Source organism: Muscardinus avellanarius, assembly GCF_963383645.1.
Source record: "Muscardinus avellanarius genome assembly, chromosome: 13".
Classification (NCBI taxonomy): domain Eukaryota; kingdom Metazoa; phylum Chordata; class Mammalia; order Rodentia; family Gliridae; genus Muscardinus; species Muscardinus avellanarius.
In genome coordinates, this window is record NC_137799.1 from 7689755 (window position 1) to 7705176 (window position 15422).

At 53.9% G+C, this 15422-nt stretch overlaps 1 protein-coding gene across 1 annotated transcript; it reads left to right on the top strand.

Annotated features, from left to right (window-relative positions):
• Positions 1 to 535: 535 nt before the first annotated feature.
• LOC308272083 (kynurenine--oxoglutarate transaminase 1-like) lies at positions 536 to 12428 on the top strand (the record flags this gene model as incomplete). The annotated part of the gene is made up of 13 exons (XM_080708873.1): positions 536 to 637; positions 3788 to 3846; positions 6902 to 7049; positions 8680 to 8829; positions 8907 to 8993; positions 9208 to 9336; positions 9887 to 10007; positions 11099 to 11175; positions 11296 to 11385; positions 11504 to 11690; positions 11772 to 11851; positions 12186 to 12272; positions 12363 to 12428. Exons 1-13 carry the CDS (start codon positions 542 to 544, stop codon positions 12426 to 12428), a joined length of 1377 nt encoding a protein of 458 aa, XP_080564999.1. The 5' UTR covers positions 536 to 541.
• Positions 12429 to 15422: the final 2994 nt, after the last annotated feature.

Below are 15422 nucleotides of genomic sequence, written 5' to 3' on the forward strand. Positions count from 1 at the left end.
TTTTATTTGGAAACAGGGTCTCTTAAACCAGCAAAGCTGACTTCGAACCTGGGCAATCTTCCTGTCTCCGTGTGCAGGGATTACAAGCACGTGCCACCACGCCCAGCTAGTCTCTTTATTTTTGAAACAGGGTCTCACTGAGTTGCAAAGGGCCTCACTAAGTAAGTAGCCGAGGCTGTCCCTGAACCCTAACCCTAACCTAGATTTGCAATCCTCTGGTCTCTGCCTCCAAATTTAAGCCACCTCACCATGCCAGGCTGTGATTTGCATTTTTAAAGAGTCACTCAGGTTGCTGGTGTGTGTGTGTGTGTGTGTGTGTGTGTGTGTGTGTGTGTGTGTGTGTGTGTGTGTGTGTACTAAGTAGGAGAGTCATGCAACAGTGCTCTAGGCACGTGCCTGACACACAGTGACTCATCATGTTGTTGTTGTTGTTAGAACTCTGCGTAGGGGACCAAGTCCTCTGCTCAGAGCCATTTTCTGGCTTGGCCCCCTTGCCCTCTGCCCCGAGAGGAAGCCGGCAGTGCCCGTGGCTCTGGGAGGCATGCTCAGGAATGTGGCGGCCACCTCCGTGCTCCTGGCGGGGCCCCTGCGGGGAAGGAAGGCCGGAGCCTCGCTGTCCCGGTGCTTGCACCAGACTGTAAGTGTCCCACCCCAGCACCCTGACACCTGCACGGCCGCCCCGGGAGCTGGCGTGGTCTTGGCTTCACAGCTGTGCATGAACCTGCTTGCTCCTGCCCCTGACCCTGCTGGGCCGTCAGCCCCCCCTGGTCCCTCCTGCTTCTCCAGGCTGGAATCTGTACCTCTGCGTCTGAGTCCTTCATTTAGGTGCTGCGGCTGCCTCCCCAGCCCCGGCCCCAGCCCAGCACCTGGTACACAGTAGGTGCTCCATAAATGTTGGCTGAATAACTGTGTTATGCAGAAAGCCAAGAGCCTCTTTTATCCAAGCACTAGGTGCGATGTTTGAAGATCACGCCCTTGAACATCCTGTGTCCAGGATGCCCATGATTTCCATCTCCTTCCTAAGCCCAATCAGCTGCTCGCGCCTGTTCCTCTCCCCGCCAGCCTGTGCCCTGTACCCCCAGCCCTCCCTACCCCTCACTCCAGACCTGCTTCCCAGCGCCCCCACTGGCCACTCACCTTCCCCAGTGCTCTCATGGTGATGTATCCCAGGTTAGAAGGACTTCCGCGGGTCATTGAATCCACAGTGCTGTCAAGTGTAAGATGCACTGGTCAGGAGAGAATGCCCTGTTTTAGATTGTAAGGCGTGGCTGAATTCAGACAAGGGGGGGAAGTGAAAAATGCACGTATCCGCGGGTGGGGGGGGCGCTTGTCATCCCAGCATTCGGGAGGCTGAGACCGGAGGTTCGCGGTTCGTGGACAGCCTCAGCTACTTAGTGAGGCCCTCTGCAACTTAGTGAGACCCTGTTTCAAAATAAAGAATAAAAAATAGGGCCGGGGGTGTAGCCCGGAGGCCCCTGGGTTCCATCCCCAGACTCCCCCCAAAATTTTAAAATAATGCACATATCAAAATCAGTCAGATTGGCCGGGCGTGGTGGCGCATGCTTGTAATCCCCGCACTTGGGAGACTGAGACAGGAGGATCGCGCAGGTTCGAAGCCAGTCTCAGCTACTTGGTGAGGCTCTCAGCAACTTAGTGAGACCCTGTTTGCAAATAAAATATAAAATAGGTCTGGGAGTGTAGCCCGGAGGTAGAAAGCCCCTGGGTTCCACCCCCAGTGCCACCAAAAAAAAAAAAATATATATATATATATATATATATATATATCAGTCAGATCATTGATTCTCCATGCATAAAAACTGGGAAACAGAACAGCAGACACAGAGTCTTTTTTGTGTGTGTGGTGCTGGGGATGGAGTTCAGGGGCATTCCACCTCCAAGCTACACCCGAGGCTATTTTTTTCTTTATTTTGAAACAGGGTCTCACTGAGGTGCAAAGGACCTTACTAAGTAGGTGAGGCTGGCCTCCAACCCTGATCCTCCTGTCTCAGCCTCCCAAATGCTGGGATTATGAGCGTGTGTCACCACGCCCAGCTTCTCAGAGAACATTTTTATAAAATGTGACTGTTTCACACTTTTTTTTTTTTTTTTTGGTACTGGGAATTAAACTCAGGGACATTCTACCTCCAAGCCACACCCCCAGCCCTATTTTAAATTATTTATTTTGAAACAGGGTCTCGCCGGGCGTGGTGGCGCACGCTTGTAATCCCCGCGCTTGGGAGGCAGAGACAGGAGGATCGCGCAGGTTGGAAGCCAGCCGCGCGCGCTGACTTAGGAGACCCTGTTTTCAAATAAAAATGTAAAAATAGATCTGGGAGTGTAGCCCGGAGGTAGAAGGGCTTCCAGGAACCCCAGTACCACTAAAAAGAAAAAAAAAAGAAAAAAAGAAACAGGGTCTCACTGAGTTGCAAAGGGCCTCACTAAGTAGCTGAGGCTGTCTGTGAATAAGGATCCTCCGGTCTCAGCCTCCCAAGTACTGGGATTACAACTGCATGCCATCGGCTTCCCACTTTTTTAATCAAAAAATAACTATTTATTTTAGACATTTTGGTAAATAATAAAGTTATAATTTGGGAAAATAAAATAGTTTAGTAATTTAATATCGTTTGACTAACCTACCAGAGACAATTCCCACTAACACTCTGGCTGGGAGCGCAAGAAACAGTTTGATGCGTGGCCTGCTAGACCTGGTGACCAAGACAGGACCTCAGCCAGGGTCAGGGCAGCCAGTGCCGGCAAAGCACCGGCCGGTGCCAGGCCGCAGGCGGCTCTCCAGGCTGTGGAGCTGCTGGGCCCTGTCCAGCAGGTCCAGGGCAGAAGCCGTGGGCCTGTATTGCAGCCACACAGGCCGGGTCCTGCCGGCTCTGGCACCCTTGAGCACTCCCCAGCCTCTGTGGGCCCCGCGTCTTGGTCTGTTAGGCAGGGATTCTTGCAGTACTTCTAGAGGGTGCTGTGGGACCGAGCAAGCCTCTACTGTGGGACCACAGTAGGGCCTCACTGTGGGCCTCAGCAAGTGGCTGGGAAGAAGGGGAGAGATCGGCTCCGTTCTCTGGGACTGGCAGCACCACGGGAGAGCAGGTTTCCGAGGGACCCCAACCCCTGAACCTGTTGCACCGAGGAGAGAACCGAGGCCAGGAGGAGCCCAGTCCCTATCTGTTGTCACCCAGCCAAGCAGGCTGAGAGCATGGCAGCCATAAGCCTGGGGCAGTGTGTGTGTACCTGTGGGTCAGCGGGGAGCTGGCCTGGGAGGACCTTAGGGCAGCTGAGCAGTGGGCTGGGGCCAAGGGCCACTGAGGCCCCTAAGAACTCAAGGAGTGTCCTCTTACCTGAGTTTGGACATGGCCTGAGGCCACACACATCACTTCCCCCACACTGCTCCCATTCTCTTCTCTGCCATGGGCCCAGGCAGGTCACGCTGAGGATGGAATGGCTGATCTCAGCATCCCACTACAAGCGGGCCGCTGCTGGCCCAGTGTGGTCCTCCCCCAGCTCCCGCTCAGCCCTCGGCCCCCCTCACCCATCTACATCAGGGCCCTGTCCTAGGACACAAGGAGCTGGGGCTGAGGACTGCGCCCACATGGCCCCTGCAGGGGGGGAGGTCGAGGCTGGGGGAGGGGAGGAGCCATCCAGGGTGCCAGCGGAATGCGGGGGAGGCAGGCTGCAGCCTCAGGCTCGGGGAACAGCAGTGGCCAGAGAGCAGCTCTCTTGTGCTGCCCAGATGCTGCACCAGAAAGATTCTGTCGCTGACCTTCACCTGCTCTGTCCCCAGGTCACCATGGCAAAACGGCTGCCGGCTCGAAGGCTGCAGGGCATCGACTACAACCCCTGGTGAGCTGCTGGGCTGAGAGGCACGTGGGTGTCGCCTTGGCCACCGTTGGCCACCCCTGGTTTGCTGTGACTCGGTCACACCCAGGACCGGGCGAGGCAGGGCCCGAGGAAGTGGGTTCCTCTGGAATGTCAGCTTCCCCCTGCTTGGCTGTGGCGCTGGGACAGCTCAGAACAGAGATAACTGTACCTCCCTGGAGTGCCTCGAGGGGATGGATAAGTGCAGCCACTGACCCAGGCCCCTGGCTAAATGGCCGGTGCAGGCTGGAATGTAGCTCAGCACTAGAACACTCGCCTAGCAGGCGCAAGGCCCTGGTTCAATCACCAGTACCCACACACGTAAAATAGTCATTGCGGGCAGGGTGTTCACAGTCCTATAATCCCGGCTACTGGGGGGGTTGGGGCCGGCAGATTCCAAGTTTGAGACCAGCCTATCAAAAAATAAGTAATAATAAATAGAGCCAGGTGTGGTGGCGCATGCTTGTAACCCCAGTACTTGGGAGGCTGGGACAGGAGGGTCAGCCAGCCCTAGCTACTTAGTGAGGCCCTCTGCAACTTAGACCCTGTTTCCTTTTCTTTTTTCCTTTTTCTTTCTCTTTTTTTTCTGTTTCTTTCTCTTTGTTTTTTTCTTTTCTTTTCTTTTTTTTCTTTCTGCAGCACTGGGAATAGAACCCAGGGGTAGTCGTCGTCGTCTTCTTCTTCCCCTTTCCTTTCCCCTTCCCCTTCTCCTTCTCCTTCTCCTTCTTCTTCTTTTTGGTGGTACTGGGGTTCCTGGAAACCCTTCTACCTCCAGGCTACACTCCCAGACCTATTTTATTTGGAAACAGGGTCTCTTAAGCCAGTATGGCTGACTTCGAACCTGTGCGATCCTCCTGTCTCTGCCTCCCAAGCGCAGGGATTACAAGCGTGCCCGCCACGCCCGGCTTTATTCTTTATTTTGAAACAGGGTCTCACTGAGTTGCAAAGACCCTCACTAAGTAACTGAGGCTGTCCTTGAACTGTGATCCTCCTGTCTCAGCCTCCCAAATGCTGGGATTTCAAGCGTGTGCCACCATGCCCTGTGACCCTGTTTCTAAATAAGAAACAAAAATTAGGCTGGGGGTATAACTTGGAGGTAGAATGGCTTTGGGTTCGATCCCCAGTACCAAAATAATAAGCCGGGAGTGGTGGCGCATGCTCGTAATCCCAGCATTTGGGAGGCTGAGAAAGGAGAATCTGGGTTCGTGGACAGTCTCAGCTATTTAGTGAGACCCTCTGCAACTCAGTGAGACCCTGTTTCTAAATAAAGAATAAAAACCAGGGCTGGGGTGTATCTCGGAGGTAGAATGCCCCTGGGTTCCATCCCTAGTACTGCAAAAAAAAAAAAAAAAAAAAACATAGAGTTAGGCACAGTGGCACACACCTGCAATCTCAGTACTGTACTTAGGAGCCCTCTGAGACAGGAGGAGCACAGGTTCAAAGCCAGCCTCAGCAACTTAGTCACGCTATTTAAAAATAAAAATGGCTGAGCCAGGCATGGTGGTGCATGCTTGTAATCCCAGCATTTAGGAGGCTGAGACAGGAGGATGGTGGTTCGGGGACAGTCTCAGCTACTTAGTGAGGCCCACCGCAACTTAGTGAGACCCTGTTTCAAAATAAAGAATAAAAAATAGGGCTGAGGGTATAGCTTAGAGGTAGGATGTCCTTGGGTTCAGCTCCCAGAACACAAAAATACATACATACATACATACATACATACATACATACTATGGCCTGGTGTGGTGGCGCACACTTGTAATCCAAATACTTGGGAGGCTGAGACAAGAAGATCGCAGGTTCAAGATCAGCCTCAGCTACTTAGTGAGACCCTGTTTCAAAATAAAAATTTTAAAATGAGCCGGGGGTGTAGCGTGGAGGTAGAATACCTTGGGTTCAATTCCCAGTGACACACACACACAAAGATAAAAACAGCTGGGCTTTGTGGCGCATGTTTGTAATCCCTGTACTTGGGAGGCTGAGACAGGAGGATGGTAGTAGGTTCATGGCCAGCCTCAGCAACTTAGTGAGGCCCTCCACAACTTGGTGACATCCTGTTTCAAAATAGAAAATAAAAATAGTGCTGGGAAAGCTGGGTGTGGTGGCGCATGCTTGTAATTCCAGCGTTTGGGAGGCTGAGATAGGAGGATCATGGTTTGAGGACAGCCTCACCCACTTAATGAAGCCTTTTGCAACTCAGTGAGACCCTATTTCAAAATAAAGAATAAGCCAGGCGTGGTGGCTCACGCTTGTAATCCCCGCGCTTGGGAGGCTGACACAGGAGGATCGCACAGGTTCAAAGCCAGCCTCAGCTACTTAGTGAGGCTCTCAGCAACTTAGTGAGACCCTGTTTCTAAATAAAATATAAAAAAAATATAGGTCTGGGAGTATAGCCCGGAGGTAGAAAGCCTCTGGGTTCCATCCCCAGTACCACCAAAAGGAAAAAAAAAATTAATAAAGTATAAAAATAGGGCTGGGGGTATAGCTGGGAGGTAGAGTGCCCCGGGGCTCAATGCCCAGTACCACAAAAAATTAAAATAAACTAACTAAATAAAAATGGCTGGAGGTGTAGCTCAGAGGTATAATGTTCCTGGGTTTCATCCCCAGTACCAAAACCAAAGAAAAAAACGTATATATCAATCTATCAGTAGATTTATCGATATACAAGATTAGAGCCGTAGTTCAGTTATTTATATCTGAATATTGCTGCATTGCCAATACATTTGCCAGTACACACCCCATCTAGCCCACAAGGGCTCTGCAGTAGGTCACACCCAGGACCGTGTTTCTTCCACAGGGTTTGGAACGTGACCCACGCAGGCATGGTTCACTGCTGATGGAGTCTCAAATCCCCTCTGGCAACCCATACGGTTGGCAGGGTGACCAACTGGTACCCAGTTAGGACCCAGGCAGAGCTGCAGGCCGGCGGCAGGTGCCGCTGTTCCCCTTCCTAGAGCGGGCCCCTCACGTGCCTGGCCTCCCCTGGGGCGGGGGTCCGGGTTGGGGTGGAGGCCGCGGGTGCCAGCGCGCTCTCTGTCAACAGGGTGGAGTTTGTCAAACTGTCCAAGGAGCACGATGCTGTGAACCTGGGCCAGGGCTTCCCCGACTTCTCCCCGCCAGACTTCGCAGTGGAGGCCTTCCAGCAGGCCACCGGCGGGGACTTCATGCTCAACCAGTACACCATGGCGTTTGTGAGTTGGCCAGCCTCCTCTGGAGGCCCTGGGGAAGAAGCGGGCAGGTGTCCCGAGCATCAAGGCCGCAGGGGTGTCTGGATTCACAGGGCAGAGGCCTGGGAACTCAGTCTGGTCATGGATCAGGGTTTATTGACCGTCTCTTCTGTCCCACACCCTGTGCCCGTGGCTGAGTGGGGAGAGCAGACCAGAAGCCAGTCACAGGATCTATGACAGAGGAGGGGCTGGGACGTGGGAGCAGAGACAGGAATGCAACCTGGGGAGAGAGCGGAGCAGAGGACTGCCTGGAGGAGGTGACGCTAAGCCAGGCCCTAAAAGCCGAGCCGCTGACTGCTCAGACTCTAACTAACGCCCAGCTTCTGGAAGAGGCCACATATTAAGCATTCCAAGTCTGGATTACGACCACAACTGGCCTCGCCTATGTGATCCTCCCATCTCAGCCTCCCAAGTCCAAAGATTACCGCCTGGCCTCATGGTGCACGCCTGGAAGCCCTGTCCTTGTGAGGCAGCACCACTGAGCTACATCCCCAGTTCAAGCCTGAGTATTTTATTTTATTTTATTGTGCCAGGGATCAAACCTACAGGTGCTCTTCCTCTGAGCTACACCCCAGCCCTTTTCCTTTTTATTTTTTATTTTGGTGATGCTGGGGATGGAACCCAGGGGCCTTCTATCTCCAGGCTCTACCCCCCCCCGCCCTTTTTATTTTTTACTTGGAAACAGGGTCTTATTAAGTTTCTGAGGCTGGCTTTGAATCTGAGATCCTCCTGTCTGAGCTTCCCAAGTACTGGGATTACAGACATGTGCCATCATGCCCAGCTATATTTTATTTTGAAACACTGAGTTCCTAATGGCCTCTACTAGGGATTGAACCCAGGGCATTCTGCCTCTGAGCTACATCCTCAGCCCTATTTTTTATTCTTTATTTTGAAACACGGTCTCTCTCAGTTGCAGAGGGCCTCACTAAGTAGCTGAGGCTGGCTGCACACTCCTGGTCCTCCTGTCTCAGCCTCCCAAGTACTGGGACTACCAGCTGCACCACCACGCCCAGCTGCCCTGAGTGTTTTATACGTGTGCCCAGCTCACAAGCACGTGGCTCCAGTCTTCTTCCAAAGTGAGGTGCTTCCAAGACTGCAAGTCCTCTTCCTGTGCCTCACCTGTGTGTGATCTTGGGCAAGCCATTTCCATTCTCTGGGCCTCTATTTTTCTGTTTTCTTTTTCTTTTTCTTTTGTTGTACTGGGGATTGAACCCAGGGTCATTCCGCCTCTGAGCTATACCCTCAGTCCTATATTTTAATTTTTACTTTGAAACAGGGTCTCACTAGGTTGATGAGAGTCTTACTACTTGCTGAGGCTGGCCTCAAACCCGCGATCCTCCTGTCTCAGCCTCCCAAGTACTGGGATTACTGGCATGCGCCACCACGCCGCCCAGCTTGGGTCTCTATTTTCCTATCCATCAAACAATGCCTGTCTTGCAAGGCTGCCGGGAGGCTGGGATGAACTCTAGGTAAGCCGTGGCTTACCTAGATGTGGGGAAAGAGTGGCTGGAAGGTGCAAGGATCTCCTGGGCCCATCTGAGCAGGAAGGCAGGCCTGGCCCGACCCCCGGCTTCTGACCCTTCTCTCTTGGCAGGGCTACCCACCTCTGACAAAGATCCTGGCAAGTTTCTTTGGGAGGCTGCTGGGCCAGGAGTTGGACCCACTCAAGAACGTGCTGGTGACAGTGGGTGCCTATGGGGCCCTGTTCACAGCCTTCCAGGGCCTGGTGGACGAGGGAGATGAGGTGAATGGCGGGGCTGGGGCCGGGTGGGGCTGGGGCGTCACAGCAGTGCCCCCCAGCTGAGCCCAGCCTCCTGCCAGGTCATCATCATTGAGCCGTTCTTTGACTGTTATGAGCCCATGACCTTGATGGCTGGGGGTTGCCCCGTGTTCGTGCCCCTGAAGCCGGTGAGGATCTGGGTGGGGTCTGGGTGGGCAGAGGGCCCTGTGCAGCGTGCTGGGCTGGTCCTGGGAGATAGGACAGAGGAAAGAAAGTGAAACAGCCCTGTTCTCCTAAGCTGGGAGGATGTGGTGGCATCCAGAGGCCTGGAATGGGTGTGGGGACAGAGAGGTTAAATGTCAGGCTTCCAAGGATGGCCACCCTGCCTGCTTCCTCCTGCAGAGCCCCACACAGGACGGGGAGCTGGATTCCAGCGGCAGCTGGCGGCTGGACCCCGCGGAGCTGGCCAGCAAGTTCACGTCCCGAACCAAAGCCCTGGTCCTCAACACGCCCAACAACCCCCTGGGAAAGGTACCGGGAGGCCCGCCCAGGCCCGCTGCTGAGCTGCCTCAGGGCCCCAGTTTCTTTATTTGTGAGGGGGGAGGGCTACCAGCCATAAGCCTGGTGGAGAGAGGCCCCCCAGAGTTCCAGGAATCTCGGGGAGGTGTGGGAGCTGAGGGCGTGATGGGCTGGAGGCCTCAAAACTTCCACTGTGTGTCGTGGGGACCTGGGAGGATGGACCACGCAGAACAGGTGCAAAACAGCGGTCAGAGCCGGGCATGGTGGCGCACGCTTGGAATCCTCGCACTTGGGAGACTGAAACAGGAGGATTGCACAGGTTCAAAACCAGCCTCAGCTATTTAGTGAGGCTCTCAGCAACTTAGTGAGACCCTGTTTCCAAATAAAATATATTTAAAAAAAAAAGGTCCGGGAGTATAGCTCGGAGATAGAAAGCCTCTGGGTTCCACCCCCAGTACCACCAAAAAAAAAAAAAAAAAAAAAACAGCCGGGCTCCCTCCAGCAGGCCTTCGCATCTGGGGATGGTCCCAGCTGCAGGCCTGTCCCTGCCGGGTCCCTGCAGGTGTTCTCCAAGGCGGAGCTGGAGCTGGTGGCCGGCCTGTGCCAGCAGCACGACGTACTGTGCATCAGTGACGAGGTCTACCAGTGGCTGGTCTTCGACGGGCACCAGCACATCAGCATCGGTGAGATGAGCCGGCCAGGCCCTCTCTGGACACTTGGGGCAGGCCTCAGCACAGCAGGGAGCTGGACGGGCTGGGCAGCAGGGCCAGGTCAGGGCGACGGGCTGCGGAGCTGCACAGGCTGTGACGGGGGTGGTGACGTCACCAAGAAAGAGCAATCACAGCAGCGTCTGCCTCCCGATGTTGTCATGAGCACAGAAGAAAAAAAGTCCCGTCACCAGTGTAGTGGGGGCTTGGCGCAGCGGATCGTGCCTGCAGTCCCAGTGACCCAGGAGGCCGAGGCAGGAGGAGCCCAAGTTGGAGGGCTGCCTGGGCACCCTGTCTCAAAATAAAAACTAAAGCCAGACATGATGGTGCCCACCTGTAATCCCAGTACTTGGGAGGTGAAGGCCGGAGGATCAAAGGTTGGAAGCCAGTCTCAGCAACTTAGCAAGACCCTGTTTCGAAATAAAAAATAAATACGCCAGGCATGGTGGCGCACACTTGTAATCCCCGCGCTTGGGAGGCTGAGACAGGAGGATCACGTAGGTTCGAAGCCAGCCTCAGCTACTTAGTGAGGCTCTCAGCAACTTAGTGAGACCCTGTTTCCAAATGAAGTATAAAATAGGTCTGGGAGGATAGCCCGGAGGTAGAAAAGCCCCTGGGTTCCACCCCCAGTACCACCTAAATAAATAAATAAATAAATAGATTAATTAAAATAAAAAATAGGGCTGGGGACGTAACTCAGAGGTGGAATGTCTCTGGGTTCAATACCCAGTACCAAAAACAAAAAAGCCGGGCGTGGCGGCGCACGCTTGTCATCCCAGCATTTGGCAGGCTGAGACAGGAGACTCGCAGTTCGCGGCCAGCCTCAGCTACTTAGTGATGTCTTTTGCAACTCAGTGAGACCCTGTTTCAAAATAAAGAATAAAAAATAGGACTGGGGGTATAGCTCAGAGGTAGAATGCCCCTGGGTTCCATATCTAGTACTGCAAAAAAAAAAAAAAAAAAGTAAATATCTGGGTGCACAGAGTGGAGAGTCAGTGCTTGCCCAGGCTGGGCCCCTTCCTGCCCCTCAGTCCATCTCACCAGCTGCTCTCTTTGCTCCCGGGCAGCCAGCCTCCCTGGCATGTGGGAACGAACCCTGACCATCGGCAGTGCTGGCAAAACCTTCAGTGCCACCGGCTGGAAGGTGAGTCGCGGTGCTGGGGTCACGCCCGTACTGGTCCTTGGCGGGTGAGCCAGGCCTGGGCATTTACAGGAGTTTGCCAGGCCCTGCGAGGCCTCACCCTTACCTCTGTCTCCGGTCCAGGTGGGCTGGATCCTGGGTCCCGATACCATCATGAAGCATCTGCGGACGGTGCATCAGAACTCTGTCTACCACTGCCCCACGCAGGGCCAGGTGAGGAGGGGCAGGGCGCCCCACGAGGAGGGGCCGCAGGGAGGGGAGCATCCGGAGAGCCCGGGCTGGCCCCAGTGCCGGGGCACACCTGCCCTGCTTGTCCATCGGCCCTGCCCAGGCTGCAGTAGCCAAGAGCTTTGAGCGGGAGCAGCTCCACCTGGGCCAGCCCAGCAGCTACCTGGAGCAGTTCCCAAAGGCCATGCAGCTCAACCGTGACCACGTGATACGCAGCCTGCAGTCCGTGGGCCTGAAGCCCGTGACCCCCCACGGGAGCTACTTCCTCATCGCAGACGTCTCGGACTTCAGTGAGTGGACGGGCCAGGCCCGCTGGCAGGGTCTGGGCACCTGGAGGCCGCCGAGGCCTCAGCACGGCTTCTGTTCCCCAGAGCTCAAGATGCCCGACTTGCCTGGCGCTGCCGATGAGCCGTACGACCGGCGCTTTGTCAAGTGGATGATCAAGAACAAGGTGGGGCCGGGCGACACGGCGCACGCTTGTCATCCCCGCGCTTGGGAGGCGGAGGCAGGAGGATCGCGCAGGTTCGAAGCCAGCTGCGCTGGCTTAACAGACCCTGTTTCCAAATAAAAATTAGAAAAAAAAAAAACAGGTCTGGGAGCGCAGCCCGGAACGGTGGGCGTCTGAGAGGATGCGCCAGGGCTCCTTTCTCTCGCAGCCCGGAACGGTGGGCCTCTGAGAGGATGCGCCAGGGCTCCTTTCTCTTGCTGCCCTCCCGGGCTGTTTCTCGAACTGAGGCTCTGCCGGGTGTGGAGCCCAGTGGAGACATGGGCTTCCTCCTCCGCAGGGTCTGGTGGCCATTCCGGTCTCCATTTTCTACAGCAGGCCCCATCAGAAGGACTTCGACCACTACATCCGCTTCTGTTTCGTGAAGGTAAGGGCAGGGCTGGCGAGGGCCCCCCTCTCTGCACCTCTGCGGGCCGCTGGGTGCAGGCCAGAGGGAGAGCCGTGTGTGTCCGTGCAGGAGGAAGCCACACTCCGGGCCATGGATGAGAAGCTGCAGGAGTGGAGGGCTGAGCTCGAGTCCTGAGGCCGCCCCTCGGCCCTGCTGCACACCGTTCCCGCAGGCTCTCTGCTCCAGGCCCCGCCATCTTCACATGGTGGAGGATGGTGCTGAGGGACCCCTGCTCTGTGACACAGAATGTCCCCAGGGAAGAGCCCCCTTGGTCTGGGAGTCACGGTTTTCTCCAGCAGCCCTGTACTCTTGTGACACCGTGGAGGGAGGCCTGACCTGGACCTCTCCCTCCCGTCTCTGGGTTGTCCCTGGGGTGTCTCTGACCTCCCAGACTTGGCCTGGACTGAGCAGGAGGAGGGAGGCTGGAGCCCCAGCCAGCCCAGGGCCACACCGTGCCCAGCTGAGGCTGAAGCCTCACCTTCACCGCACCTCATCTGATCTTGTCCTCAGGGAGCCGACTCCAGCTTTGAGTCCTTTACGGCCCTAATAAAGATTTAAATTATTCAAACACAAGTGGGCAGCTTCTCTGTGTTGCAGACCCTGGTGCTGATCTCCGAGTGGGGCGTGGTCAGGGTGGGAGGCACCTGGGAGAAGCTCGGACTCCACCCCTTCCCTTTGTACAAACAGAAAAGGGTAAAGCCAGGCGTGGCGGGGCTCATTTATAAGTCCAGTTCTTGGGAGGCTGAGACAGGAGGATCACACAGGTTCGAGGCCAGCCTCGGCTACTTAGTGAGGCTCTCAGCAACTTAATGAGACCCTGTTTCCAAATAAGTTATGAAATAGGGCTGGGAAGCCGGGCATGGCAGCGCACGCTTGTAATCCCAGCATTCGGGAGGCTGAGACTGGAGGATCACAGTTCGCGGACAGCCTCAGCTACTTAATGAGCCCCTCCGAAACTTAGTGAGACCCTGTTTCAAAATAAAGAATAAAGCCGGGAACGGTGGAGCACGCTTGTAATCCCCGTGCTTGAGAGGCTGAGACAGGAGGATCGCACGAGTTCAAAGCCAGCCTCAGCTACTTAGTGAGGCTCTCAGCAACTAAGTGAGACCCTGTTTCCAAATAAAATACAAAAAAGGTCTGGGAGTATAGCCCGGAGGTAGAAAGCCTCTGGGTTCCACCCCCAGTACCACCAAAAAAAAAAAAAAATTAAAGAATAAAAAATAGGGCAGGGAGTGTAGTTCAGAGGTTGAATGTCCCTGGGTTCTATCCCCAGACCTGCTAAATAAATAAATAAATAAATAAATAAATAAATAAATAAATAAGGCTGGGGGTATAGCCCGAAAGTAGAAAGCCCCCTGGGTTCCACCCACCCCCCAGTGCCACATAAAAAGAGAAAGAAAGAAAGAAAGAAAGAAAGAGAAAGAAAGAAAGAAAGAAAGAAAGAAAGAAGAAAGATTTGTACTTGTCTGAAGTCACAGGCCTAGAACTCAGGGTGCCCTGCACCCTCAGCTTTTGATCTGGCTAGTTCCTGGTGTGGCTGCATTGGCTGAGTGGGGGTGGGCTCCGTGTGTGTGTGTGTGTGTGTGTGTGTGTGTGTGTGTGGACAGGGGCTAAGGATGAGGAAGACGCGGGCATTCCCACTGGAGTACAGGAACAGCCTCCATGTGGGCCAGGAGCACCAGCATCTTCTGAAGAGACAGGAAGGGGAGGAGCTACCTGCTGCTCAGGTGAGCGCATCTCCTTAACCCTCTGTTATTTCTGTTGCACCTGAGGAAGCACTATCAGAGGGCAGGGAAGGTGATGCCCCCAAAGCCATCTGACTACAAAAAGTAAATATGGAGCTAGCTGGGCCTGGTGGCAAATGCCTATAATCCCAGTAGTTGGGAGGCTGAGACAGGAGGATTACAGGTTTGAGGCTCACTTCAACAACTTGGTCCCTCACAACTTAGTGAGACCCTGTTTCTTTTTATCCTTTTCTTTTTTCCTTTTTTCTTTTCTTTTCTTTTTTTTTTTTTTTTGTGGGCCTGGGGATGTACCCAGGGGCATTCTACCTCCAAGCTACACCTCCAGCCCTATTTTTTATTTTTTATTTTGAAACCGGGTCTTACTGAGTTGCAGAGGGCCTCACTAAGTAGCTGAGATGGTCCGCAAACTGCCATCCTTCAGTTTCAACCTCCCGAATGCTGGGATCACAAGCGTGCGCCACCACGCCCGGTGAGACCCTGTTTCAAAAAAAATTTTTTTTTTTTTTGCGGGTCTGGGGATGGAACCCAGGGGTATCCGATCTCTGAACGAAACCCCCCTGCCCTATTTTTTATTCTTTACTTTGAAACAGGGTCTCACTAAGTTGCAGAGGGCCTCACTAAGTAGCTGAGGCTGTCCGCAAACCATGATCCTCGGGTCTCAGCCTCCCGAATGCCCAGCTCTGTTTCAAAATAAATAAAAACGTTAGGGTAAGCCGGCCATGGTGGCGCACACTTGTAATCTCAGTACTTGGGAGGCTGAGACAGGAGGATCACAGGTTCATGGCCAGCCTCAAGTACTTAGGCCCTCTGCAACTCAGTGAGAACCTGTTTCAAAATAAAGAATAAAAAATAGGGCTGGGGGTGTAGCTCGGAGGTAGAATGCCCCTGGGTTCCACCCACAGTACTGAAAAAAATCCATTCCATGGAATGCATTCAAAGAGGGAATTCTAACCTAGATTATGGACTTTAGTTTATAATAATTTATCAATATTGTTCATCAACTCTAAAAATGTACACCAATGCAAAGATGTTGACAGTGTGGGAAAACTGCAGGCAGCAGGTAGGCTAAAACTGCTTTAAAAAATAAAGTCTAAGTCAGGCTGGGGACATAGCGCAGTGGTAGAGTGCCTGCCTAACATGCCCAAGGCACCGAGTTAATCCTCTGCACTACTACCCCCCAAAAAGTATAATCTGCCAGGCTTGGTGGGTCACACCTGTCATCCCAGTACTTGAGAGGCTGAGCAGGTTTGCAGCCCACCTCAGCAATTTAATGAGGCTTCCCACAACTTAAATCCTGTTTCAAAAAAAAAAGGGGGGCTAGCCGAGCGTAGTGGTACACACTTGTAATCCCAGCATTTAGGAGGCTGAGACAGGAGGATCACAG